The sequence below is a fragment of the Heliangelus exortis genome, chromosome 10 (genome assembly GCF_036169615.1).
Source record: "Heliangelus exortis chromosome 10, bHelExo1.hap1, whole genome shotgun sequence".
Classification (NCBI taxonomy): domain Eukaryota; kingdom Metazoa; phylum Chordata; class Aves; order Apodiformes; family Trochilidae; genus Heliangelus; species Heliangelus exortis.
The window spans coordinates 13,095,436-13,109,577 of NC_092431.1; the positions used below are offsets into that span (position 1 = coordinate 13,095,436).

The 14,142-nt window shown below is 38.7% G+C and overlaps 1 protein-coding gene across 1 annotated transcript in view; it reads left to right on the plus strand.

Annotated features, from left to right (window-relative positions):
* The window catches only part of PTPN13 (protein tyrosine phosphatase non-receptor type 13), a 144,749-nt gene that overhangs the window by 109,228 nt on the left and 21,379 nt on the right, over window positions 1-14,142 (plus strand). The window contains exons 18-30 of the mRNA XM_071753625.1: window positions 843-1,266; window positions 1,434-1,531; window positions 3,268-3,324; window positions 4,241-4,333; window positions 5,658-5,765; window positions 6,494-6,625; window positions 6,991-7,457; window positions 8,460-8,603; window positions 10,524-10,617; window positions 11,430-11,515; window positions 12,046-12,208; window positions 13,102-13,316; window positions 13,406-13,504. Coding sequence (XP_071609726.1) covers window positions 843-1,266; window positions 1,434-1,531; window positions 3,268-3,324; window positions 4,241-4,333; window positions 5,658-5,765; window positions 6,494-6,625; window positions 6,991-7,457; window positions 8,460-8,603; window positions 10,524-10,617; window positions 11,430-11,515; window positions 12,046-12,208; window positions 13,102-13,316; window positions 13,406-13,504 — 2,180 coding nt within the window. The remainder of the gene's footprint in view (window positions 1-842; window positions 1,267-1,433; window positions 1,532-3,267; window positions 3,325-4,240; window positions 4,334-5,657; window positions 5,766-6,493; window positions 6,626-6,990; window positions 7,458-8,459; window positions 8,604-10,523; window positions 10,618-11,429; window positions 11,516-12,045; window positions 12,209-13,101; window positions 13,317-13,405; window positions 13,505-14,142) is intronic.

Genomic DNA, 14,142 nt, shown 5'->3' on the forward strand with positions numbered 1-14,142 from the left:
CTGCTGGCCTCAGGAGGCAGACTAGTAGATGTGAGCCTGGCTCAGCTTTGTTCTGAATTAAGAGAGTTAGGATAAGTTGTATTACCTGGCATTTGCTTCCAGCAAAGGACGTCCACCCCAACAGTTCCTACCACTCAGCTGGTGGGAATTCCTTTACAATCCAAAACCTGTTTCTCTCTGCTGCTTGAAGAATTCCCAGTATGTGAGTCAAGAAGTGTGGCTAACCCCAGTCAATGCTTTCTCTTCTGTGCCAAAGAATTTGAGATGTTTCTGGCAGGGGAAGTCCACAAGTGCATCTGAATGAACTGATGCACTCCAGCCAGGCAGCCGTGCTGCCCAGCCCCCACTACTCTGTAGCTGTAGTGTATGTCAGGGACTCAACTGACAAAAACTAAGTAATCGATGGAAGTTTTGTTGGATCTCACAGTGTAGGGGTGGAGTCTGGAAAAGGCTTGTAGGAACATGCTTAAAGGAAGCATACATCACTTGGCTTGAGGATATTGCTTTGCAGAAAGAAATGATGTGCATGTATATAAGGAACAGCAGTTTAGCAGGGAATAGGAGTTTCATACTATTAAGGGAATAAATATTCTTCTATTCTATGTTTTTGGACTTCAGCTCAGGACATTGTCAGATTAGTATAATCCCATCAACTCCATCCTTTGCTTCCTGGGCAAACTACATGCTAGTTGTTTACATATACCTGATGATCTTGCATGCTGCTGAGCATCTAGAGAAAATATGCTTTGTGCTCAAAAATGTTTGCTTTACACAAGGTGGTCACTCTAGCTCTGCTGTATAACTTAAACTTGTTTGTTTTTTTGTTAAAAAAAAATCCACAGAAAGGGCTTCATTTAGGAGCCTAAACCTTCATGTGGACTCTGTCAAAGGTTTCAACTTGGGACGAGCAATCAGTACTGGTAGCCTGGCCAGCAGCACTTTGAACCGACTTGCTGTTCGACCTCTGTCTGTTCAAGCAGAGATTCTGAAGAGACTGTCCTGCTCTGAGCTCTCACTCTTCCAACCAGTCCCTGGCTCTTCAAAGGACAAGAATGAGAAGACTCCATGGGAGGAAAGACCCAGGGTTATGAGCAAGTCATTTCATGACCTGAGTCAGAGCCACATCTCAGTACACTCCCCAAGGAAAAATATTATTACTGCTTTGGACTCTTCCCCCCAAAAGATAGAAGACATAATGGGAAGAGTCTTTCAGCAAATGCCAAAATTTGATTCTGGATCAGCAGCAGGAGCATTAAAACAGAGCAAGTAAGAGTCTCTCTGACTGCCCTGCAATATCTTTGTGTACAATCAATGTACATTTTGCAACAGTTTTGATTTATTATTCATACCATTATTTTATTACATTGATCCTTCCCTCTCCCAACTTCCTCTTCCCTCTGTCTGGTTCCCCTTCTCTCCTTCTCCCCTTTAAGTTCAAAATCTCATGCAGGTGTAAGTAGAAGCCCTGAAAGAATGAAAAACGAATCTGACTCATCGTCTGTTGAAGATACTGGTCAAGCCTATGTTGTAGGTCAGCATGCAAAAATTCTTACTGTATTTACTAACTAAGCTCTGAAATTGCTTTGGGTGTAATGCTTTGATATATTTGTTAATTGATGGCAATACTTTGATTTGAAAAAGGAAGCAGAGTATCACATGTTAACGTAATCCAGGCCAATTGCCTGTTATTCCAGAGTAATTGTTGCAATTAATTAAAAAAAAAAAAAACCTCCTTTGGACACACCTGTTTATACACAAGTGTGCAAAGTATTAGTATTTGACAGTAAACGCTGATCCAGAAAACATCTTCCATTTTGTCACTTCAGAATGCCATTTTATTGTATGGATCTTCTAATAATTTCTAGTCTTCACAGCCAGTTTGAACTTTTTTAGTGTTCCCTGGGAAAAGGGTGCAGGGAATGATTTTTTGGAGTGGAATCATTGTGGCATAAGCTGGCTATTTGTAACTCTTGAGCAGTAGCTGCACTGTTCTTTCTCGTTTCATTTCATTTGGATATAATAAATTAGATAACATTTTTTTGTATTGCATGACAAAACTACTCTTGTAATGAGCTGTTAGATGCACTTAATCCATTTTCTTGACTAGGATAGAATTGCACACAAATGGTCTTACTATTCAGTAAGAAGACAGAGTTCACATTAAAAAAATTCAGAGCATCTGAATAGACTTAAAATGGCATGTTGGGTAGTATTACATTATTTTTTTAATATCTGGATGTCATCAGTTTCTGGTTATAGGAGGTTCCCTGTTATAATAATAGGAAATATAATGACTGAAGCATTTGCAGCCTTAGCTTGCTTTTATTGCTTTGCTTTTGTTTAATATTAAATTACTAATCAGTTACAAAGGTTAACTTTATGGGGACTGGTATAAACAAGCTCACAAAAAACCCTGAACAACAAAAAACCCAAAATAACAACCCAGAATGTGACATATAGACACTTAGCACATCTGCTTCCACAGCACTGGAAACCAGGGCATGAGAATCTTAAGTTACATATCAGAAAGTCCTGCTGAATTACATTAGCTGTGTGAGGGGGAAGCATTCTTTGCATGATGAGAATCATCAGCTAAAACTTCAGGGTTCAGGGCTTTGGAAAAGCCAGGACTGCATTACTAAGAAGCCTGTATTATCTAACCTCATTTACTTTTGTAGTGTTGTACATTTATTTATTACTTCACTACTTTATGCCCTTCAAAGTACAACCAAATTTGATTGGCATTGATCATTCCAAAGAAAATCTGGTCTTATATGCAAACCAATGCAAGTAGAAATACTTAGTTCAAATACTTTATTATTGCAGCAACTTTATTTTTTATTGTACAAAGTCTTAGAAAACTCCTGTTGTGTTGGTTTACTAGGTTAGGCGTGTTCATCCAGTGCTATTAGAAAATCTAGTCTTTGACTTAATGTCTTAAAGAGCTATTAACTTTTATCTCAAGTTAACAGTGGCTGTGAAGGCTAAGCCTCTGTCCTTTCTTTAATTCTCTGTGTTTGCATGAGCTACCTGAACCTCAAACCAAAGGTACATGACTAATTTGCATTTGCTAATCCAAAACTATGTTCATGTTTATTCGTTTTTAAAATAAGTAATCTGATACTGTGAATGAGCTCATGTGTAAAGACTGTGTAAAGTCTGAAATACTTTTTGATTGCTCTTGTATTTAAAAAAAAAAAAAAAAAAAAAAAAAAAAAAAAAAGAAAAAAGGATGACAGTGTAACATTCATGACATTCATGTTGCAGGCATTAGCATGGATTCTTCAGGAAATCTTCCATCATCAACACTGTTAAAAGAGAGCAGTAAGTTGATAAATAATACTCCTGTAGAATTAATTCAGTCTTTGTGTGAAGTACATGTCGGTTTCCACCTGTCTTCTTTCTTTGTTATTCTTAAATAACTCTCAGTTAGTTGGATAGGACATTTTCCTAAACACAACTCCAAGTATTTCTTTTGGTTTGCTTCTCGAGGGAGATTTTGACATCTGTGTGTAGTATTTTTCAAATGTGAATAGTGTCCTTTTAGTTTGAGACTTGGAGGGTGCTTTTACCTAATATACCATGCTCTTAAAAACTCATTTGCCCTATGTCCCAATTTGGTGGTCAGAGTGAACAAAACTCCAGACTCCAGTAGGGTGGCATTTTCTGAAGTTTCAGGAGATTTATTTTTTCCCAAATCATGCTCCTGCTGTCTCTCAAGTGCCTGTATCTACTTCAGGCTGAACAAGAGACACATAAAGTGATTGTGAGGGTGTTCAGATTTTGAAATAGGGAGAACCAGCAGCCTGTGGGGTTGCAAATAAGGAAAAAAAAATAAACAAGAAAGTTTTTAATAGAAATTTCTAATATTGGTTGTTTTTTAATGAGGGACTACCATTAGGAGATCTCTCTGAGTAATCTTGTAGTAACTTCATATGGTAAGCCAAAGTTTCACTTTTACCACCCTGCATTTGTCCGGTCTACCTGAGCAGAGGACCTAAATACACATTTAAATACTTTGCTGAACTGAGAAGAATAAATTTGAAAATTTTAGGTCTGGGTTGTATTGTAATGCAAAGAAGCGAGGCTAGGTGCTTAGGAAGAATAGAAGAATTGGAACTGCTGAAAATGGGAGTTAGTTATAACAGTTGAAGTAGTATTTTTCAATGGAATAGAACTAAAGGCAAACCTGAAGGGAAAAATTCATGTAGTGTCTGATGATGAAATCTTGGCTTTTCAGTTGACTCTCTGCAAACAGCACAGAACAGAGTAGCCTCACCAGAGAGAGAGATAACTTTGGTGAACTTGAAAAAGGATGAAAAATTTGGCTTAGGTAAGTGCCTTTAACATTGTTATTGTCATGTGTTTTCTTAGAAGCTGAAAACAAACCAAAGTTTTCTAATCTGTGTTTAAGCATTTATTGCAGGACTGAGGAAAACAGTGCAGACAGCTGAATTTTGAAGGCATTTAAGCCTGGACTTACTTGGTAGCACCTGCTACTGATTTTTCAAGTGAACTTAAGCAGATCTGTTTCTCAGTTTTTCTGTATTATAAGTGTAGGATAATATTTGTATTGTGAACTAATTATCCTAAAAATTGCCCTCTCAAGTTGGTCTGTGTTTTCAGGTGCATGATTTTTGCTTACGTTGTTGCCTCGCAGCTGAAGGCTTAAAGGCTTTAAACAAAAACAAAACAAAAAAATCCCACTTTATTAAGCCTTTATGAGTTAATTGTGGAGTGTTTTTCTAACTCTTACAGTATCACCAGATTGAACTCTCATTTGAGATTTAAGAAGCCTAGAAGACAAGATGTTTGCATTCCACTACTTCCTTTACTGCAGGGTTTTTTCAGAAATCTGCATAATTTTTTTCCCTATATGAGTAATGAATAATTCGGTGTCAGTATTGTGCTTTCAGGAGGGTCTCTGAAGTGTCCTTATGGAAGTGTCTGTCATTCGAAATGGGTTTGTTGTGTAAATTTGAAGAGAGGAAAATGCCTACAAGACAATAATATCTAGTGTTATGCACCCTAACTTGAGAATTGACCAAAAAGAAAAGAAATTCACATTAAATGTACCATTTATTCTTTTTCTTCATTGTGCCATCTGTGGTACTTTGCTGTTTTAGCTACAATAGCGAAGAATGATATCCTCTATTTATTTTTTTTATATCATGAACAACCTTTCCAGGTTTATCTGGTAGAATTAGAAGAAATAGATTAAAAGTATCAAAGAAAACCAGGAATTGAAAATCTCCATCCTTGAGGCCAAGGTCAAGCATGTAGGTGAAGCATCTAACAATAGAGAAAACTAGATTTTTTTAAGTAAGAGAAATTACATTTCATCTGGTTAGCAAATGTACATTTAGTGTCATGTGTTTCTTTTGCCACAGTTGACTTCTGTAGTCTTTGCTGGAGTTTTCTGGGAAGCCAGCTAGACAGAGTCAGAATCCTTCCTCAAAAATAGAGAATGTAATAAAGCTTGATCAAAAAAACCTTAGCATTTGCCTTCATGTAGACTTCTTCAATACATATTCTTTTATTTTATCATTTATGAGAATTATTAAGTTTTTGTCAGTTCTGAAATATAGACTTGCATCATGTTCATTTGCTGCTCGATCACTGATGTTTTTGCCTGCCTTGGGCCTTTTTTTTATTAGGCTTTCAAATAGTTGGTGGAGAGAAAACTGGGAAACTTGATCTGGGAATTTTTATTCATTCAGTTACTCCTGGAGGGCCAGCTGATTTGGAGGGATCTCTCAAGCCAGGTAAATATTGTAAATAAGAAGAGTCTAAACACATATGTAGTACCATTTCCATCTATGGCTGCAGGTGTCAGTCCCTTACATATGCTGACCTTCAGATACCTTCTGGATAATTTGTAAAAACTGCTGGTATTTCTTTGTTCAACTACACGAGAACAAGATACATTTGAGTAAAATTAAAAATGATAAAACTTGAAGTATGAGAAAACTAAAGTAGCATATAAAGATAAGGACTTTAATTGGTTTTATCTCTATGAATGCTTTGCAATTTCAGATTTTTGAAACTTGCATGTCTGTACTATGGTTTTGAAAAATGGATGTAACCATACAGCTGCTATAGTGGGGTGAGGGGTGGGTGGGTGTGAGGGGAAAAAAAAAAATTACATAATACATGCTTTCATGTTTCTATTTTAGTCTGTGCCTTTAACTGCACTGCTTATTTACCTTGATTTTTGGTTTTGCATCTGTTTTTCTTATGGCAGACAGGAAGGTAGAAATCCTAATACTGTAAGGTTTAGCAGGTTTAAAAAGAGAAAATATTAATAACCAGTTAATGTGGTTAGGTTTGGTCTTTATTTTTAATTTTAGAGTTCTCTATTCCAGCATCACTTAAATATTAGTAATTTTTAATCCATGGATTGTATAGAGATTTTCAGACCTGTACTCCACATTCTCATTGATGGATAAAAATGTAGATGTTAGATTGTATCTGAACAAACCCTTTTGTGCAGGACACCGCCTAATATCTGTAAATAGCACAAGTTTGGAAGGTGTCAGCCACCATGCAGCATTAGAAATTCTGGAGAATGCTCCTGAAGATGTGACACTTGTCATCTCTCAGCCCAAGGATAAGCTATCCAAAGGTACAGAGATAAATATCCATTCCTTCTTATGAAAGACTTGTTCTTTAAGTTTGAGCACTCTGTGTTCTCTGACACCTTTTGTAAAGTATTTTGTTTCTTTAAAATTACTCCTCTAATCAAGTGAGAGAGCCATAACAGAGTTGCACTTCTGTAAGCAACCCTAGCTAGTATATTCTTGAAATTGTGTTCTGAAAGTGAGGGAAGAAGTGTGTTGCAGTAACCTTTGGTGTGCCACACCGGTTGCATTATAAAGTGTTCCACATAATAGGAGTGGGACCTTAGGTGGTTATAAGCAGAGAAATTTGTGTCACACTGCAGATAAGATGTTACCAGCACTGATGACTGTCTTGTGTCCTGGTTTTCAGCATCATCTAACTCTACACACATCAGTAATGGAACTGTGGGTTATTTAAGGAGGCCATCACCAATGCAGGACAATGAAGTGGAGTCCTCTTCAGAAGAACACGACCAGTCCCGTGGTCACCAGAGGCCTGTTTCAGGGAGTTTGTCTGGTTTGTCAGGAGGCAAGCGAGATGGAAGCATGAGCTCCCAGGATTCCCAAACTGAGAGTGCCAACATGTCTCAGAGTCAGCTGGCCAGCTCCTTGGGCAAACATGCAATTGATAGAGCCCAGCAGGAACCTCAGCATTACTGTGATTCCCAGTTTGGGCTTTCTAAAATGAATGAAAAGAGAAGATCCTCATCTGACAGTGCTCGAGCAAGAAATAAAAAGCCTGGGGTAGTGGAGTCCATGGAATATTCTGACCGAGGGGATTCTGACATGGATGAAGCAACTTATTCCAGCAGCCTGGAGCAACAGCCAGCTAAAAAGGCATAGTGTATTTCATAAGTATTTCCCATCAGTGTAATAGTGACCTATAGTCACTACTGTAGTGGCTATATTATAGTGAAATAGCTGACTGTGGATGGAAATAAGGTAAAAGGCTGTGGAGGATGGACATCCTAGCCTGCAGCTGATCCTTCTAATGGCAAATACTAGTAGCTCGTTTCTATTAGTTCAGTGATTTTGGTCAAAATAAATGGAGAAAATCACTCCTGTAACTGGAAACATCCTCCCAGCTTTCCAGTGTCATGAGCTGGGCATGCCTTCCTTACCCACTTTGGGTTGAGTGTGTAGCGCACTTGCTGATTCTGTAGAAAACCTTTCAATTATGTGTGTTTGCCCTATGGTCTTGTGACCACCTCTAGAGGTAGATTTATTCACCTGGCAGATGAATTAAGTATATCCCTAGATTAAAGTAGTAGTGATGCTTCTGGAGTGAGTAGCAGCAGAACTCATTGTCTTTTTGAAGTGATCTAATCCATGGAAAACAACTACTGTATGGTGAAATTCAGCAGTGAGCCATGCTCTGAACACAGACAGCTTGCTGCTTCACCTTTCCCAAATGGCAAGTACTACCAATTAATTCCTAACTTCCAGTGATTGCTCTTTTCAGCTGATGGAGGTGATTCAGTCAAGTTGTGGCAAGTTCTGCAAAGTAATCCATCTGACCGTAGATTGCTATAAAACTGAAATTTCTGTTTTCTGAAGGCCACACATATTTCTGTGCTAAACATGTTCAATGGCAGCAATGGAAGAATTAAAGCTTTCTGAGTCTTACTAATTGGTACTTTGCCATTGGACTCCTTTTGACTACATCTGACTGAAAGACACCCGTTATGGTCTGAACAAAACTTCTAACAGCAAATCATTCTCTCTTTTTGTCTTGTTTGTTTTTTGTTTTTGTTTGTTTGTTTGTTTTGTGGTGTGGGTTTTTTTGTTGTTGTTTTTTTTTTTGTTTTTGTTTTTTTGCTTCTTTTGTTTTTAATAAAGGAATCTTCCTCAGTGAATACAGCAAACAAAATGAATTCTAAAAATATTACTGCAACACTTCTTAAACCTGGAGATATCTTTGAGGTTGAACTAGCCAAAAAAGATAACAGCTTGGGAATAAGTGTCACGGTACTGTTTGACAAGGTTTTTAGATGTTTTCTCTTTTTCTCTACTCCCAGCAACCCATTAAATTGCTAAATTACAAGGAAGCAAAATAAGTTGTAGAGTCACTGTTAAGTATACATTTTTACTGATGTGTGATTAGTCTTAACAAAGCTAGAAAGCAATACTATTTTATATCCCCTTTCTTGTCATCTGACCTTCAAATAATTTATGTTTCTTGGTTTATGGTGAAGCCCCAGAATAGAATCTTACCACAGTTACTGCTTTGTGAGTACAGAAAGCAAAGTGGGTTTTGTACCTGGCTACATTGTGGCAAATTGACAAGTGAGAGAAATAAGACTGGCCATACACAGTGCCATGCAGTGGAAAGCTGTAGTGTTACTTAAGAGTATCTGTGCACCTTCACTCGTACATACTATGTTCAGTCTTCTCCCTCTGCTGGATTTAGTCAGAAAGCAAAAAACTTCTAAAGTCCAAATGTGACATGGCTGACCCTGCTTTCTTGCAATATAAGAAAAAATATATGTATTTTTAGTGTACTAATTTCTCTTTGGGCTATAAAATTTTGAAGGTAGTTCACTTAGGACCTGCCATACTGCGGAGTGGCATTCCAGGGAAGAAAAGAATCATAACCGAGATGCACACATTATTCACTGCTCCTGTTCTTGTGATCAAGCAGAACTTCTTATATATTAATATTCAAATATGATCTCTGTGGCCATATGGCTAGGCACATTGGTGGAATGCTAATTTGCAAACCTAGCACTCTTTTCATATATATGGGGAGTGTATTTTAACAGGAGCAGAATGAAATTCTAATATTTTAGCATCCCAGTATATGCAGAGTGTGTTCCCTATTGTTTTGTCAAGCTTCAAGATGAGGCTTGAGGAGGCTCTGACCAACCTGATCTAGTTGAGGGTGTCCCTGCTTACTGCAGGGGGGTTGGACTAGAAGAGCTTTAGAGGTCCCTTCCAACCCGAATTATTCTATGATTCTGACTTGAGACAGCCAGAGATAGCTGAGGGAACAAACATTCAGCAGGAGTTGGTTACTGAATGTGATCAAGCCTGTTGTATGCATGCATTGACTTTGTAGAAAACATTAGAAGATGCCAGCCAATGTCTCCCTTGAATGGTGACAAATGGCATCTTCATTTAACTTTTCTTTTTCATCCTCTCCCACTGCCATCCTGAGCCATGTGAAACTAAGTGTATAATTAGCTCTGTATTTTAAATTTTCACATAGAATACTGTCTATGCTTTGGGAGTCAACATTAATACACTGTTGGTCTCCCTCTTCCCTCTGAGTTTATGGAGAAGTACTGACAGTGCAGCAGTGAGCCAGAATCATAGAATGGTTTGGTTTGGAAAAGGCCTTCTAAAGATCATTTAGTCCACCTTCCCCTGCAATAAGCAGAAAATCTAAGGTCCTCCCAAACCAATGCTATTTAATCTGGAGCAGATTTTTTTCAGGTCAGACCTTCAAACTTACATGAGCTAAGAGAAAGCAGCAGTCCTTAGTTTCCTCGTACATCAGAGAAGGTGTATTGGAGTAGGACACTGCATGAATATACATCATCTGCCTTGGCATGCTGTGCTCTCACATATCTCTCAGCTTTGGTACTTCACAAGCATGTAAAATCTGGCATGATGCAGATAGGTTTCTGCTGAAGGACATTTATTTCTTTTGGGTGTGTTTGCATTGTGATACACCAGTTTTTTACAATCTTCCCACCCCAGTTTCATATAAATTGCATGACTGTGGAAACATGCTTTATGTAAAACATTTCAGGTTTGGTAGTTTGGCTGTTCTTCTTTCATGCCAGTAGTAAAGGCATGTGTCCCCAGTACGTTTTACCTTGTGTGTCACTGTGTTTAATTACCAAGTGTTTTTAATCTAACTGAAAAAAACCTAACGTCCTATTTTTGCTTTCCATCTAGGGCGGTGTAAATACCAGCATAAGGCATGGTGGTATTTATGTGAAAGCAATTATTCCGAAGGGAGCAGCTGAAGCAGATGGCAGAATAGAAAAAGGTAGTATTTCAGGTCTTTCAGTTGCAACTATAAATGTGAAAAAAGGGCAGAAAACTGTGTTGGACTTCAAAGTACACTGTGACCCAGAAGCTAGGAACTTGATTTGCTTTCCACTGTACCTTTTTCACTGAGAGGAAGAGCTGTTTTTTTCCAAGCATTTGGAGTTTTCACTTTACATATTGCCTTGACAGCTAATTCTACAAGCAAGGATTAAAAAAAAAAGTGTAGAACAGCTGCAGAACCAAAAGGAAATTGCTTCGAGACTATGGAAGGAGAAAATAGGAGATAAGCTGCAGGATTTTACTTCATTTTTTTCCTAATGTAGCCTGTCTTAGTGGAGAATATTTCTCTGCTCAGTGGTGGAGAGATAGAGCTTTGGATTATTTGTGGCCTTCTTGCTTGGCATGCTGGGCAGTTCCATAGAGAAAACTGCTGTAATTGTAACAGCTTTTCTTGTTTGTAAGCCAGGCCACATTATCCACTGATGTGATAATTCCCAATGTAGTCTATGATTTTGTTTTTAATAAATAGTCTGAGCTTTGTGGCAGGCTATCATTCTGATGGTTAACACTAGCTTTGACACAGGGTTATTCTATAGAATCATTTAGGTTGGAAAAGACCTTCAAGATCATTGAGTCCAGTTGTATAGTTTAGTTGCAAAATTTTCTTCTTAACAGAGTGTGCAGGGGAGGGAGAACTTTCTTCAATAACTGTCCTTGTTAGCTGAGACTTGAAGGTTTCTGTGCATCATATGTGTTTTATAGATGATGTTCTGCCTACCTTTTCTCAAATTATGAATCCATCGTTTGTAGGTGACCGTGTGCTCTCTGTCAATGGAATTAGTTTGGAAGGTGCTACCCATAAGCAAGCTGTTGAAACACTGAGAAACACTGGGCAGGTAAGCAGCTACTGATTCTCCTCCTACATGTGGTAAACCACATCTTCATGAGTGAAAACAGACAAAGAAACCTGAAGACTGGAATTCTCCCCACTATCCTGGCTGCTTTAGGTGTGCTTGCTTAGGCTCCGTCACTTACTGAGTCTTGAGTCTCGTTGCCCACCATAATGAAATTCTGGTTCTGTGTGTGGGTGAGAGGTCTGCATGAAATGAAATTCTGGTTCTGTATGTGGGTGAGAGGTCTGCCTGGAACTGGTTTCTCCTTGTCCCCGGGCTTCACAGAGAGGAAGCCTAGGTGCACGGGTTGCAGCTGTATTGGCAAGTATCTTGCAAGTCCATTACTGTATTTTGGAGGTTGTCACAGCTCTTAAAATAAAGAACAAATGGAGGATGTATGGGGAGGGAGGTGTCTGTAAAGTTTGCTGCTGTAAAAATTAGGACACTGACAAGTTAGAAAAAAAATATGTACTCTAGACTGTGCTATCTCAATGACCATTGCCAGTTAACTGGAGAATATTCCATCTCTTTAGGTGGTGCATCTGCTTCTGGAAAAAGGTCAGCTTTCTGTGGCCAAGGTTCATGTTCCTGTAACACCACAGTGCACGCCTCCAGATCAGGTTGGGCAATATGAGCCACGGGAGAAACCAGCAACAAAAACTACAAATGCCAAAGATTACAGCTTTGTCACTGCAGGTCAGGTCATGTAGGAAGATTGTCAGAACTTTCAAATCATCCTTTAGCTTTTATAATATTTTTCTTCAAGAATCCTGTAGAATAGAAAGATAGAAGAAAGCTGGCAGGAATCTATACCAAATTCCTGTGTGTAATGCAGTCTCTTGCTTTGTGTTGTTGTGTTTGTTGTTAAGGTATCCTTTTAAATCTTGGTAACTTTGTTTAGTATCTATAAATAACTGTTTTTTCTCTTGGTGTTCCTGGTTATGACCCAATTTCAGCAGGCCAGGGCTGTAGCAAGATTGGAGTAAAAGAAGTGCTGGTATCTCTATAGCTGCTAAGGCATGCAAAGGGGATTTAAAATACTCATATCTAAAAGAGAGCTTCTGTAGGTCCTGCTGTTCCTGTCTAGATAAGAGAAGACACGAAGAACTGGATAAAGAGAGAAGAAGGATTTGTGTAGCTGACTAGAAGTTGGCGCATTTCAACTTCTGTTGCTGGAGACCTGTGAAAGTGGAGGGAACTTACCCAGATGGGGAAACCACTGCAGATACCTTTGGGTCTTCCTGAATGGGATTTATCTTGTCTGCCAGGAACCACATTTGCTGCTCTCACTAGTGTCTGATCAATGGCCCGAATGGTTGTGTCACTCTGCTTTAACAGTCTCCTTAATGGACTTCCTGGAGAACAGTATTTTGGAGACAGCATGGGTTTCTCTATAGTGTGGGTGCTGGCATATTTGACAAGATCAGTTTCTTTAAATTGAAAGGGTCTTTTAGATAATGTTCACTAAAGTGGAAGAACACTGTCGTGAAGAGAGTGTGCATTATCATGCCTGGAGTAAGAGGGTTAGCAACTTTTTGTTTCACTGCCAGCATGCTCTAGGAAATAATAAGTTAATGTTTCTTTTGCAGAGAACACATTTGAGGTAAAGCTGCTGAAGAATAGCTCAGGCCTTGGGTTCAGTTTCTGCCGTGAAGATAACCTTACCCCAGAGCAACTGGGCTCAACTATTGTGAGAGTGAAAAAGCTCTTCCCTGGGCAGCCTGCTGCAGAAAGTGGGCAGATAGAAGTTGGAGATGTCATTCTGAAAGTGAATGGGGCATCACTAAAGGGTTTATCCCAGCAGGTTTGTGTCTTAGTAGTGAAACTCATGTTATGGTATTTCTGCAAGTCTTGGGGGTCTGCATCTAATAATGAATCCCACTGTGGCCATAGGAAGTCATCTCTGCTCTGAGGGGAACATCTCCAGAAGTCTCTCTTTTCCTTTGTCGGCCACCATCTGGTGTTCTACCAGACATCGATCCTTCTTTGTTGGTAAGGTTTATGGCATGTGATTATTTTTTTTTTTCAATTGCTCTTTGAAGGTTCATTTATTTGATCTGATAGGTGGGTTAGTTAAATGCAAGATGAAGATGGAAAGCTGCTCATATAAACCTGGTTCTTACAGTAAATCCCTCAGAACTATGCTAGGGATTTCCTGGAAATAGGAAAAGAGTGCAGAGCTTTAATAACTGCCCCCTCCATTTTGTGAATTAAGATATTGGACATTGGCTTAATGGCTTCTTTCCAGCCCTGTGGTTTGACGTTGATTTCAACTAGAATGTGGATATTTTTGCAATACATATGAAGAATATTCTGTGTACTACAGAATGGTCTGGTGTATGTAAAACCAGGGAAAAGGCTGCCATATTTGCTTACTGGAAATCAGAGGTTTCACAAAGAGTATTTTCAAAATGCTCCAATAAGTAAACTGAAAAAGCAGAAGGCTATTTTAGGATATTTGGAAGAACTGGAAATGCATTTCAGCAAAAGAGAATGTGGAGGGTTTTATGATCCACCTTGTGGTTAAAGTAACTTAACATTCAGATCCTACAAGAACGAAGTTTAACCACGAATGGTCAGGTGCAAGTAGAAAATTTTATTTGAAGGACAGCAGTACGAAGTGATCTGGT